The 13,865-nt window shown below is 42.7% G+C and overlaps 1 protein-coding gene across 2 annotated transcripts in view; it reads left to right on the top strand.

Moving 5' to 3' along the window:
* SEMA5B (semaphorin 5B) overlaps window positions 1-13,865 on the top strand; it is a 492,183-nt gene that overhangs the window by 314,953 nt on the left and 163,365 nt on the right. For both annotated transcript variants that reach the window (XM_077449725.1, XM_077449726.1), the window contains exon 10: window positions 9,043-9,178. In XM_077449725.1, the coding sequence (XP_077305851.1) occupies window positions 9,043-9,178 (136 nt within the window). The remainder of the gene's footprint in view (window positions 1-9,042; window positions 9,179-13,865) is intronic.

Raw genomic sequence — 13,865 nt, 5'->3', positions numbered from 1 at the left:
GCTCCTATATGTGATATGAATCCCATAAACCCCAGAACATCCTGTGTCATCTAGTGACCCCTCCATTGTACTCCTGTGTGCCCTGTGACACCACTGTGTGTACCCCATAGCATCCTGTAGCATCTAGTGTGTCCCTATATATCATATATAGGGACCCCAATGTGTCCCTATATATGATATGACTCCCATAAACCCCAGAATATCCTGTGTCATCTATTGGCCCCACAGCCCCCCTGTGTGCTCCATGACTCCATTGCACCCCAAAAATCCTGTGACATCTAGTGACCCCCCAATGTACTTCTGTTTGCCCTGTGGCACCAGTGCACCCCATAGCATCCTGTAGCATCTAGTAACCCCAACGTGACTCCCACAAACCTCAGAGCATTTTAAATGGTCATAAAAATATATATATATTTGAAATCCAATCTTTATTATTTTTTGGCAATTAAACACGGTGTGGGCGGATTTCTGCCAGTCGCAGGCTGTGTCACGCCCACCTCCAGCCCGTGTCTTAGACTAATAGGGAGGTGAAGCCTCCATCAATCTACATGAAATACTCCGCCCCCCCATTGTGTTTAGCTGGTTAGTGGGCATGAAGGAGGAGGGGAGGGGGCGGGCTGTCAATTACCACGGTGTATACGCCCACATGTGCGACTCTATAGTCACATGGCCTGCTCAGATGTGATTGGGGGGGGGGATGCTCAGCATAAAAACGCACTGAAAACTGAGCATGTGCGGAGCTACCAACACTGCTCTGCAAAATCTCCAACTTCAGTGGGGACATGGACAGGAGGGGGAGACAGCAGCAGGATCAACCAGGAGATGCAGAATACAGAAAAGGAATCTCATAGTGAGGAGTATGAACCGCATGGAATACGCCATTCAGTGATAGTTTCTATGATGTGGTTTTGGTGACACTTTAAGCTGGACGTACAGAATTATAGACATACACTGGTAGAATTTTGTTAGACATTTTTCATTTTAAGGACAATCGTTCGATCTTCTATTTGTTAGTGGGGTTAAAATGACATTCGTTTTCAGTGACGAGAAAATTCGAAGGAGCACAATGGAATTTTTTCTCGAAGTAATACATTTGAAGACGTGTGGATTTCATTTGGGGAAATTAAATTCATTCCAAAATCGAATTTTAAAACCAAATTCAGTTTTGAAGTATTTTCACACGCCATTTGTCAAGCCATCGAATGTAATGAGGATGTACGTACGAAACATTTGTTGGAAAATCTACTTGTATTTGGCCTGCTTGCCCTCCCTTCTATTGGCCTGAGCAATCTCAGTGTTGTAATCAGAAAGGCTGCCATGTCTGCAACCCCCTAGGGCAGTGATGGCAAACCTCGGCACTCCAGATGTTTTGGAACTACATTTCCCATGATGCTCAACTACATTGCACAATGTACGAGCTTCATGGGAAATGTAGTTCCAAAACATCTGGGGTGCCAAGGTTCGCCATCACTGCCCTAGGGGCTTCTTCACACAAGCGATGCTTTCTGAAGAGCGATCCACATGCAGATCACTCTTCAGAATGCATTAGATAGACAGTGAGGAGGCATTGTTTCACCTCCTCGCCACCTGCTTTAACCTTTTTTGTTTGCTGCACTAGCTAACCGCAACCACATGCATTGCACTAGCAGAGCAGCCCAATCCACTTCAGTGGGGATACCATCTGGGGGTGCTGCACCTGCCGAAAGCGATGAGATATTCAGTCATTCCCACCACAGCCGCAGCAGGTGTACACCCTCGGCTGCTGTCTCTGCAGCTAAAGGGGGTAGCAGTTGAAGGGGGTGGTAAAAGTGCAGCTCAACCACAGGGCTTTACTTGCCCCTCAACCAACACGTGTGAATGAGCCCTTAGGAAGACAGAAGTTTAGTTATTAGACATGCGCACTGCTGAAAAATTAGTTCATTTTTGTTTCATTCATTCGCTTTTTTTTTTTTTGTTTTGTCATTAGTTATGACCACATTTCGTAATTTCGTAAATACGTAAATTAGTAAATTCGTAAATTAGTAAACTCGTAAATTAGTAAACTCGTAAATTAGTAAACTCGTAAATTTGTTAAATTTGAAAGTTGGTCAATTTGAAAGTTGGTCAATTTGAAAGTTGGTCAAGTTGAAAGTTGGTCAAGTTGAAAGTTGGTCAAGTTGAAAGTTGGTCAAGTTGAAAGTTGGTCAAGTTGAAAGTTGGTCAAGTTGAAAGTTGGTCAAGTTGAAAGTTGGTCAAGTTGAAAGTTGGTCAAGTTGAAAGTTGGTCAAGTTGAAAGTTGGTCAAGTTGAACGTTGGTCAAGTTGAACGTTGGTCAAGTTGAACGTTGGTCAAGTTGAACGTTGGTCAAGTTGAACGTTGGTCAAGTTGAACGTTGGTCAAGTTGAACGTTGGTCAAGTTGAACGTTGGTCAAGTTGAACGTTGGTCAAGTTGAACGTTGGTCAAGTTGAACGTTGGTCAAGTTGAACGTTGGTCAAGTTGAACGTTGGTCAAGTTGAACGTTGGTCAAGTTGAACGTTGGTCAAGTTGAACGTTGGTCAAGTTGAACGTTGGTCAAGTTGAACGTTGGTCAAGTTGAACGTTGGTCAAGTTGAACGTTGGTCAAGTTGAACGTTGGTCAAGTTGAAAGTTGGTCAAGTTGAAAGTTGGTCAAGTTGAAAGTTGGTCAAGTTGAAAGTTGGTCAAGTTGAAAGTTGGTCAAGTTGAAAGTTGGTCAAGTTGAAAGTTGGTCAAGTTGAAAGTTGGTCAAGTTGAAAGTTGGTCAAGTTGAAAGTTGGTCAAGTTGAAAGTTGGTCAAGTTGAAAGTTGGTCAAGTTGAAAGTTGGTCAAGTTGAAAGTTGGTCAAGTTGAAAGTTGGTCAAGTTGAAAGTTGGTCAAGTTGAAAGTTGGTCAAGTTGAAAGTTGGTCAAGTTGAAAGTTGGTCAAGTTGAAAGTTCGACAATTTGAAAATTTTTGTCAATTTGAAAATTCGTAAAAATTAACATTTGTAAATTTGAAATGTTTTAAATTTTTAAATTTGTACGTTTGCAAATTTTTAAATTTGAAAATCTGGAAATTCTGAAGTTTGGAAATTCTAAAGTGTAACTAATAATAGCTAACTATTAAATTATAGGTGTTGGAATTTCCTTACAAATTTGTTGTTGAACATAACGAATGTGGATTTATCCGAAGTTATGAATTATCCGAAATAACAAATGTCGCATCCAAACAAATGGAACTGAACAAATTAATAATAATAATAAAAAGTTTTTGTGATTGTTATTTATTATTAATTCATTACGTTCCATTTGTTTGGATGCGACATTTGTTATTTTGTAAATTCGTATTCACTTTATTCAAATTCGTTTTCAAATATATTCAAATTTGTTTTCAAACGTATTCAAATTCGTTACATTCACTAACAGACAAATTTGAAAGGAAATTCCAAGACCTATAAATGAATAGTTAATAATAGTTAAGTTTTTTCAGATTTTCGAATTTTCAAATATATGAGTTTATAAATGTATGAATTTTGAAATATTCTGAAAAATTTGTTGAACGGGTTTTCGTTTGGATATTAACAAATTAACAAATTTCTCGAAATTCGTTAAACGATTTTGGAACAAAGCGAATTGCACATTAGTTATTTGTAATGAGGACTGCCACCATAGGGACAATCCGAAATGTTATGGTTGTCACCAGACCGTGTAGAGAAGATATCTGCCAAATGAGACACTAGGCTTAGACTAAGCCCTTGTACACACGATCGGAGATTCCGACGGAATGTGTCCGATCGGAGCGTTTTGTCGGATATTCCGACTGTGTGTGGTCTGCATCGGACTGTTTCCGTCGGAATATCCGTCTGACCAAATTTTCCAACTTGCCGGAAATATTTTCCGACAAAATGCTCCGATCGGACATACTCCGATCATGTGTAGAGAATTCCGATCGGACAAAGTGCCACGCATGCTCAGATCAAATTCCTACACCAAAGCTATTGGCTACTAGCCTGAACGTAGTCCCGTCGTAATGAAATAACGTCATCGCGTTCTGAACGATCGGATTTATGTCCGACCGTGTATATGCAACAGTTTCGGACAAAATCCGTCGGACAAAATCTGACGGATTTGGTTGTCGGAACCTCCGACCGTGTGTACAAGGGCTTAGAGCTGTCTAGTCAGCTGGTAGCACGAGCATTACTGATTTATTATTTTTCAGATGCTTTTTCTGTTTGTTTTCCGCCTCTCATTCTCGGGTTTACGATGTTGAGTGGCGCGCTCATTAGGAGCCGCGTTGGGGTGTCGGAGGAGGGGGGGGTTTCTTCAGCTTGAGCTGCAGTGCGAATCGTGCCAGGAGTTCCAATGTACAAACGACTTCTCCTGATTTACAATCGTGTAAAATGAGGCCGCTGCGCGTATCGCCCTGTCATGTCCGATACGCATTGCTGAAAATTGGCCTCGCTGGGACATAAAAAAAATAGTTGTCGGCCCCCCCTTACTGCGATTCAGAGGCAGTCGTCATGGTAATCTCCAAAACACAGGAAAATATTATATATCTTATGCAGGACAAGTGCTCTGACTGCTAAAGAGAAGAACACCGCCAACCACTGGGGTGTTGGTGGGTGGAGGCCCGCTTTATGTTGGGCTCAAACAGGATTGTTCAGAAAGACGTAGTTCAGTAGCCAATAGCAACCCATCAGCAGTTATTTTAAGTGACCACAGTAAACTGAAATGCGGTTGCTTGCTGGCCTTTGTGTGTTCAATTAACCATGTTGCTCACATCGCTTGTGGTTTGAGGTGTGTACTGGTTGGGCCTTAGCAATGTTTCTATGAACTGCCACAGCGGTAAGGTAATGTCACCCATGTCTATAGAAAAACACGCATGAGAGTTAGTGGGGCTGCACACCCCAGAGAATTTTGCAATATGGGATGATTACCCCAAGGGTTTTTTTTCCCTTGGGGGAATCATCCCATATTGCAGGTTTATGGGTGTAGGCATCGTAGGTACTCCACATCTATGGCTGAGGGTGTGAGCACCAGAGGTTCTCCATATCTGTGGCTGGGTTTATTGTAGGCATCAGAGGTCCTCCATATCTGCGGCTGGATTTATTGGTGTAGGCCATCAGAGTTCCTCCATATCTGTGCCTGGGTTTATGGGTGTAAGCATCAGAGGTAACCCATATCTGGGGCTGGATTTATTGGTGTAGACCTCAGAGGTCCCCCCATATCTGTGGCTGGGTTTATTGGTGTAAGCATTATAGGTCCCCCATATCTGTGGTTGGGTTTATGGGTGTAGGCATTGGAGGTCCCCTATATCTGTGGCTGAATTTATTTCTGTAGGCATCGGAGTTCCCCCATATCTGTGGCTGGGTTTACCGATGTAGGCATTGATGTACGTCCTATCTATGGTTGAGATTATGGGTGTGAGCATCAGAGGTTCTCCATATCTGTGGCTGGCTTTTGTAGTGTAGACATCAGAGGCCCCCCAAATCTGTGCCTGGGTTTATAGAAGTAGGCGTCAGAGATCCCCCATATCTGTGGCTGAATTTATAGGTGTTGGCATCAAAGGTCCCACATATCTCTGTGACTGGGTTTATCAGTGTATGCATTGATGGTACTTCCCATCTGTGGCTGAGATTATGGGTGTGAGCATCAGAGGTTCTCCATGTCTGTGGCTGCCTTTTGTAGAGTAGACAACGGAGGCCCCCCAAATCTGTGCCTGGGTTTATAGGTGCAGGCGTCAGAGGTCCCCCATATCTGTGGATGGGTTTATAGGTGTTGGCATCAAAGGTGTCACATATCTGTGACTGGGTTTATGGGTGTAGGCATCAAAGGTCCCACATATCTGTGGTTGAGATTATGGGTGTAGGCTACAGAGGCCTTCTATATCTGTGGCTGGGTTTATGGGTGTAGGCATCAGAGGTCCCCATATCTGGGGCTGGCTTTATTGGTGTAGGCATCAGAGGTCCCACATATCTGTGGCTGGGTTTATGGGTGTAAGCATCAGAGGGCCCTAATATCTGTGACTGAGTTTATGGGTGTAGGCATCTGATATGCTTAACGTGAAAATAGGTCCAGTTTGATTTAATTCTGTAAATGTTATATTACACCAACTGTCCACGCCAAGTGCTGGGTACAGATCCGCCCCCGTTATAGAGGGGTAATCACAGCTTACAGTTATAACAGAAAGGAGAACTTTCAAGTGGATGATTGTCAGCCCCGGCAGAGACGTCACTCATCTGCTTTGTGTAAGGTTTGTAGTCCTTAATATCAGGTGGTTTACTCAGACGATCGCTCACCATGTCAGCGCTCAATCAGTCGCAGAACAGGAGCGCGGGCCAGAAATAAATGTCTCTTATTGTTCTGTAATAGCGCCATGTGTCATGACACGAGGCGGTTTTGTGGCCTGGTGACAGGAGCTCTTTGTCCCGTCGTGTTAGTGATGTGAAAAGCCAGAAATTAAAGTGGGGCTTATTGGCGGAGATTGTGACAGGACTCTATTTAATGCCGCACTTGGCGGTCACTTTGTATAAGGCCGGCCCTCCTTTGTGTGTGACGGGAGACGGACATTTCATGTACAGCTTTCTTTGTGTTTATTTTTTTAATGTAACAACTATTACAACAAAAATAAATAATACATCATGATGATGAGAGTGTAATAAGATGTTTTATCAGTTTTCAGAGCTTTTCTCTCCTCTGCCCTCTCCTCCCCTCTGTCCTTTCCTCTCCTCTCCCCCTTAACCCTCCATACTCTGTCATTCCCATTCTCTATGCTATCCTCTCTTTACCACAGCCCTCTCCTTTCCTCTATCCTCTGCTCACCCTGCTATCTCCTCTTTACTCTCTTCTCTACCATTGGTCTTCTCTCTTTTGTACGCTCTGCTCTCCTCTATCCTCTTTTTACCCCATGCTTTTCTATTCTTTTCCTTTTCTTTTTTCTCCCTTCATCTTCCTCCTCTTCTTCTCTTCTCTCCCCTTATCTCTTCTCTCTTCTATTCCCATCTCCTCTCCTTTCCTCTCCTCTCTTCCTTCAGCTTCATTTCTCTTCTCTTCTTCTCCTTCATTTTCTCTTCTCTTCTTTTCCATTTTCTCTTCTCTTCTTCTCCTTCATTTTCTCTTCTCCTTCATCTTCTATTCTCCTTCATCGTTGCTTTTCTTCTTCTCCTTCATCTTCACTTCTTCTTCTTCATCTTCACTTCTTCTTCATCTTCACTTCTTCTTCTCTTCTTCTCCTTCATCTTCTCGTCTTCTCCTTCATCTTCTTCTCGTCCTCTCCTTCATCTTCTTGACTCGTCTTCTCTTTCATCTTCTTGTCTCATCTTCTCCTTCATCTTCTCTTCTCCTTCTGCTTCTTCTTCTCCTCTTTTCTTCTCCTTCATCATTTCTTCTCTTCTTCTCCTTCATCTCTTCTTCTCCTTCATCTCTTCTTCTCCTTCATCTCTTCTTCTCCTTCATCATTTCTTCTCTTCTTCTCCTTCATCATTTCTTCTCTTCTTCTCCTTCATCATTTCTTCTCTTCTTCTCCTTCATCGTTTCTTCTCTTCTTCTCCTTCATCATTTCTTCTCTTCTTCTCATCTTCTCCTTCGTCTTCTCTTCTTCTCCCTCGTCTTCTCTTATCCCTCGTCTTCTCTTATCCCTCGTCTTCTCTTATCCCTCGTCTTCTCTTATCCCTCGTCTTCTCTTCTCCTTCGTCTTCTCTTCTTCTCCTTCGTCTTCTCTTCTTCTCCTTCGTCTTCTCTTCTTCTCCTTCGTCTTCTCTTCTTCTCCTTCGTCTTCTCTTCTTCTCCTTCGTCTTCTCTTCTTCTCCTTCGTCTTCTCTTCTTCTCCTTCGTCTTCTCTTCTTCTCCTTCGTCTTCTCTTCTTCTCCTTCGTCTTCTCTTCTTCTCCTTCGTCTTCTCTTCTTCTCCCTCGTCTTCTCTTCTTTTTCGTCTTCTCTTCTCTTTCGTCTTCTCTTCTTCTCCTTCGTCTTCTCTTCTTCTCCTTCGTCTTCTCTTCTTCTCCTTCGTCTTCTCTTCTTCTCCTTCGTCTTCTCTTCTTCTCCTTCGTCTTCTCTTCTTCTCCTTTTCTCCTTCGTCTTCTCTTCTTCTCCTTCGTCTTCTCCTCTTTTCTTCTCCTTTGTCTTCTCCTCTTTTCTTCTTAGCCTTCATCTTCTATTCTTCTCCTTAATTTTCTCCTTTTCGTCTTCATTCTCTATTCTCTTCTCTTCTTCTCTTCTCTACTTCTCCTTCATATTCTCTTCTCTACTTCTTCATTTTCTCTTCTCTTCTTTTTCTTCATCTTCACTTCTCTTCTTCTACTTCATCTTCTCTTCTCCTACATCTTCTCCTCTTTTCTTCTTCACCTTCATTTTCTTTTCTCTTTTCTCTTCACTAATCTTCTTCACCTTCATCTTCTATTCTTCTCCTTAATTTTTTCCTTTTCTTCTTCATTTTCTATTCTCTTCTTCTCTTCTCTACTTCTCTTTCATATTCTCTTCTCTACTTCTCTTTCATATTCTCTTCTCTACTTCTCCTTCATTTTCTCTTCTCTTCTTTTCCTTCATCTTCACTTCTCTTCTTCTCCTTCATCTTCTCTTCTCCTACATCTTCTCCTCTTTTCTTCTTGACCTTAATTTTTTTTTTTCTCTTCTCTTCTTCATTTTCTCCTTTTTTGTCTCCTTCATTTTCGCTTCTCTTCTTCTCCTTCTTCTTCTCCTTCATCTTCTCTTCTTCTCCTTCATCTTCTCCTCTTTTTCTTCTTCACCTTAATTTTCTTTTCTGTTTTCTCTTCACTTCACTTCTCTTCTTCTCTCAGACCCAGGTAGCATGGACAGGGTGTTGGGAAGAAATGTAACCTGTGAAGTGATGATCATTGCTGACTATGTAGTATTGGAAGGTGACACCTGGCTTTTGTATAGTCGCGGTCCTGCTGAACTCCATTTTCTGCTTTCCATTGTCCACACGTTTGACTAGGAGAACTTCCTTCATTGTCATCCCAGCTGCCCACCCTGTATTATCACCTCATAATTAATGAGAACGGTTGTCGGATTTTCTGTGTAATGACCATTTTATTGTCTCTGCTTCCAGAAATAGCATCGCTGCCTCAGCGGTTTGTGCCTTCAACCTCAGCGCAATCACACAGGCCTTCAACGGTCCCTTCAGATTCCAGGAGAACCCACGCTCCACCTGGCTGCCCACACTCAACCCCATCCCCAACTTTCAGGTGAGGTGCAGAGAGGGACTTCATGGTTCCCGATTACCCCATTAATACCTGGTGTGTCCCCTGTCTTGTTTAACATAATATCCTGCAGTTCTTATAGACTGTCGTCCTCACCAGTCCTTCACCGTTACCCACTTTGCTGCCATTTGTCACACCACCTCTTCCTTTACCCACCATGACACTTTTTTTCACTTCACTCCATCACCTTTACCCACCATGTCACTGTCATACCCCCTCCCCATTCAACTTGACTCACTTTACCACCACTTGTCACACCATCCAAAAACTTTTACCCATCCTGGTGGCCTTCCATTATTATTACCTACTGTGTTGCCCGTTGTCACCTCACCCCATTCACTTTTACCCACTGTGCCACCACTTTTTACACCGCCCAATAAACCGTTACCCACCCTGCCTGACATTCCATAATTTTTAGCCAATTGTGCTTCCCCTTTCCACACTACTCTTTTTATTATCTTTACCCACTGTTGTCACACCACCCTGTCGACTGTCCATCATTTTCATACACGTAAGTAAAAAAAAAAAAGCCCTTAGTCCATATATTCCAATACTCAAAGCAGCACTCCAGTCAAATGAAGTATGACCGGCAGGGCAGGACTTAGGGTGGTGGGGGCCCCTGGGCTTGAGTCACTTCCGGGCCCTACCTTCTATACAATACCGTAGTTATCGGCATATAACGCGCCCCAAGTTTAGGAGGGAAGTTTAAGGAAAAAAACGTTTAAATGCCCATCAATGCAGCCTTATCAGTGTCCATCCGCAGCCTTGCCCATCCATCTGCAGCCTTGTCCAATGTCGTTTGCAGCCTTGTAGTTTAAAAATGGCGCCACCAAGAGGCTCTCGGGTCCTCTCGGCGGCTCTCGGGTCCTCTCGCAGTCCCGAGCAGTGTGCTCGACTCACAGTCACACCCAGTCCCTGTGTTATGTCCATCATAGGGCAGGACTGGGCATGCCTGTGAGCGCAGCCGAGCCGAGCCTATGTATCTCAGCAGGGCCCACGGGGGCCCCCTACTGGGTGGGGCCCATGGGCTTGAGCCCAGTCAAGCCCAATGGTAAGTCCAGCCCTGATGACCGGCATTCCCATGTAAAGACACATGAGAAATCGGTAGTATGTTGATAAGTGATGAGACGAGTTCAATTGGTAGGTGAAGGATTCTACTTAATGATTGATAGGCATATGCCATCCACCAGAGTCCACACCATGTGAAGCGCACTCCCCCTCGGGGTTTACACTCACCGGAGAGATGTAATTCAAAAGCTCGGAACCCACCAGGTGTCTCCCGTTTGGTTCGGTTATCTCAAACAGCTCATCGCCCAGGATGGTTTAGTCATGTAAAAAAAACGCTCCACATAGCGTGATACCATTTTAACCGTTTATTCAAGACGACCACCCCCTTAAAACCACACTTACGCAACAGCAATTGTAACATGCATTTGGTGGAATAACCTAACTGTGTGTTATCACCAATCGGTATGGAATGCCGTCTGCCATCCACCACATTGAAATTATCTGGCTGTTCCTTTCTGGTAGTGACACGCACATGTCACTTTTGGTCGCCGTAAGGTCATGCCCTGACGCGTTTTGTCATCATGACGTCAACAGAGAGCATAACTAAACGGTGTGGGGTCCCGGCATTTATAGGATAACCCAGCATTTTTTTTAACACCCCCCCCCCCCCCCCCCCCAGTGATCACCGCCCCACTTTGCAATACTGCTCGTTATTGGAATCCCAATCACAGGGGGGACAGCTGTCCTGTTCTTCCTACATTTTGTTTAAAGAAAACCGAGATACTAGCAAACCCAGGTACTACCTAGTATAGCTTCAATGATGGATATCTCATGGCAATACCAGTTTGCCCTGTATGGTTATATAATCCAAACAAATAATGCATTTCAATTTTCATGATTAAAATTAATAACATTGTTCACATGAAATAACATTGTAAACTCCAATATGAGAAATATTATAGCTTAACTAATACCAAATATATACCAGCAAGTGAAACATATGTGATATAAATGCAATAACAACCTAGGAAAAATCAATCCAAGTCTAAATTTGTAGCAAACCGACATACTAGCAAACTCAGATACTACCTAGTAAAGCTCAATCATGGATATTTACCGGCAAGTGAAACATATGTAATATAAATGCAATATGAATGTAATAACAAAATAAATCAAGTCCAAAATGTAAAAAAATATATATATAAGAAATATAAGAACTATAAGAAAAGAGAAGGTCGAGGGGGTTGTTGATTATACTAACTCCAACATTGGTAAATTATTAAATAAATATAACAACCATTAGAAAAAAAAAACTGAAATTCATAAATAAAACCTATATATCATTGTTGATATCAAGTTCCACATTTAACCCTTTGGGCGCAGGGTATCAGTGAGAAAGATCCACTTCACTTCGGGTTTTGATAAATTCTCTTACTATATTAGAACCTCTCCAAGCTGGTTTAATGCGGTCTACGCCCCAAAATTTCACGCCGCACGGATCCCGATTGTGGAACGTCTTAAAATGTAATGAAACACTATGATCCTTAAAAACAAATTTTATGTTTTGAACATGCTCTGCAATCCTAATTCTTAGTAACCTTTATGTGTGCCCAATGTACATCAGTCCACACGGACATCCTAAAGAGAAAAATACATGGGTAGTATTACATGTGATGAATGAAATAGATTTTCAATTCTCTATTAGAAGGTGAAGTGAAACTCTCCAGTCCTCTCATTGGCAAAGAAGCCATCATGGTCCCAAAAGAATGGAGGTCTGGTGGGTGGGTCCAGAATTTTCTTCACCACCCCTATCACCAAAACTGGGGGCCTTCCTCTATATATATATATATATATATATATATATAAATAAATATAAATGTAGGGGCAGCTGGAAGTACTGGTTTTAATGTTTTTTTGTCCAAACACAATATATACCAGTGTTGATTGAAAATTGCTTCCACCTCTTTATACTGTGGATGGAATGCTGATATAATGCCCCATTCATGGCTATTATTATTTTAGGGCATTTCATCTCTCAAAACTACTTCTCTGGGGAGCATAGACACTTCCTCCACCAAAGAGTCTAACTGCTGGGGGTTATAACCCTTTTCTACAAACCCGCTTTTAATAATCTGGGACTGGATGAGAAAGTCGCTTGTGGTTGAACAGTTCCTTTTAACCCTCATAATTTGGCCTTTCAGAATGTTCCTCAGAATTTTCCTCAGAATCAGATTGTTCCTCAGTTTGTTCCTCAGTTTGCTCCTCAGTTTGTTCCTCAGTTTGTTCCTCAGTTTGTTCCTCAGTTTGTTCCTCAGTTTGTTCCTCAGTTTGTTCCTCAGTTTGTTCCTCAGTTTGTTCCTCAGTTTGTTCCTCAGAATGTTCCTCAGAATGTTCCTCAGAATGTTCCTCAGAATGTTCCTCAGAATGTTCCTCAGAATGTTCCTCAGTTTGTTCCTCAGAATGTTCCTCAGAATGTTCCTCAGAATGTTCCTCAGCTAGAGGGGATGGTGTCCACTCTGCAAAGGAAGATAACTGTTCCGATCGGTGGGTTTAAAAAAGACCTTCGTCTCCAAACGGTTATTGTGTCGGTATACATTCATCCAGGAAATTGATCTGATCCTTACTCCATTGAGTATATAATTTGATATTATTAAGATTTGTGTTTAGATGGTCGAGAAAGTCACATAATGACGCCTCTGACCCTTCCCATATAAAGAATAGGTCATCTATGAACGTCTGTAGAAGACCAGCTCTTTCCTCTTATTTCCCAATACAAATTTGTCCTCCCATTCTCCCATAAAGAGGTTTGCAATACTGGGCGCAGATTTTGCACCCATAGCGACCCCTCTCTTCTGGGAGAAGAACTGGCTATCAAACCAAAAATAATTATGAGAAAGACAAAAGTCAAGTGCATTGCGTAAAAATATTTTGAGTATATGGTAAATCTTCTCTTTTTTGCTTAAGGCCCAGTTGAGAGCTAATAAGGTGCCACTGTGTTGGATAACCGTGTATAAAGGGGACACGTCAGCTGTTACCAGATACATCATCATTCTTACCCCCTGAGCTGCACCTTTCCACCCACCACCCTTTTCATAAACTTTACCCACCGTGCCACCCTTTGTCACATCACTCAGTTCCATCACCTTTGCCTTTCGTGTCAATCTTGGTCATATCACCCCATTCACTTTTGCCCACTGTGCCTCCCTTTGTCATATTGCTCTATTCCTTTTTACCCACTGTGCCACAACTTGAAACGCCACCCAATAACTTATATCTTCCTGGCAGGCCTTCCATCATTTCTGCCCCCTGTGCCGCGTCTTTCCACAAACCCTATTTCATTACTTTTATCCACTGTGCTGCCCTTTTTCACATCACCCCATTCACTTGTACCCACTGCGCCACCACTTGTCACACCACCCTGTAACTTATACGTACCCTGCTGACCTTCCATCACTTTAACCCCCTGTGCTGCCCCTTTCCACAACACCCTTCTAATGACCTTTACCCACCATGCCACCCTTTGTCATATCACTCAGCTCCAATGCCTTTACCCACCATGCAACCCTTTTCACACCACCCCATTCACTTTTGCCCACTACGCCACCACTTGTCTCACCACCCAATAAACCTTTACTCGCCCTGCCTTTATTCCATCACTTTGACT

Source organism: Lithobates pipiens, unplaced genomic scaffold (assembly GCF_037356315.1).
Source record: "Lithobates pipiens isolate NorthernLeopardFrog02 unplaced genomic scaffold, aLitPip1_a1.2 Scaffold_22, whole genome shotgun sequence".
Lineage (NCBI taxonomy): Eukaryota > Metazoa > Chordata > Amphibia > Anura > Ranidae > Lithobates > Lithobates pipiens.
This window is presented reverse-complemented; position numbering and strand designations above follow the sequence as displayed.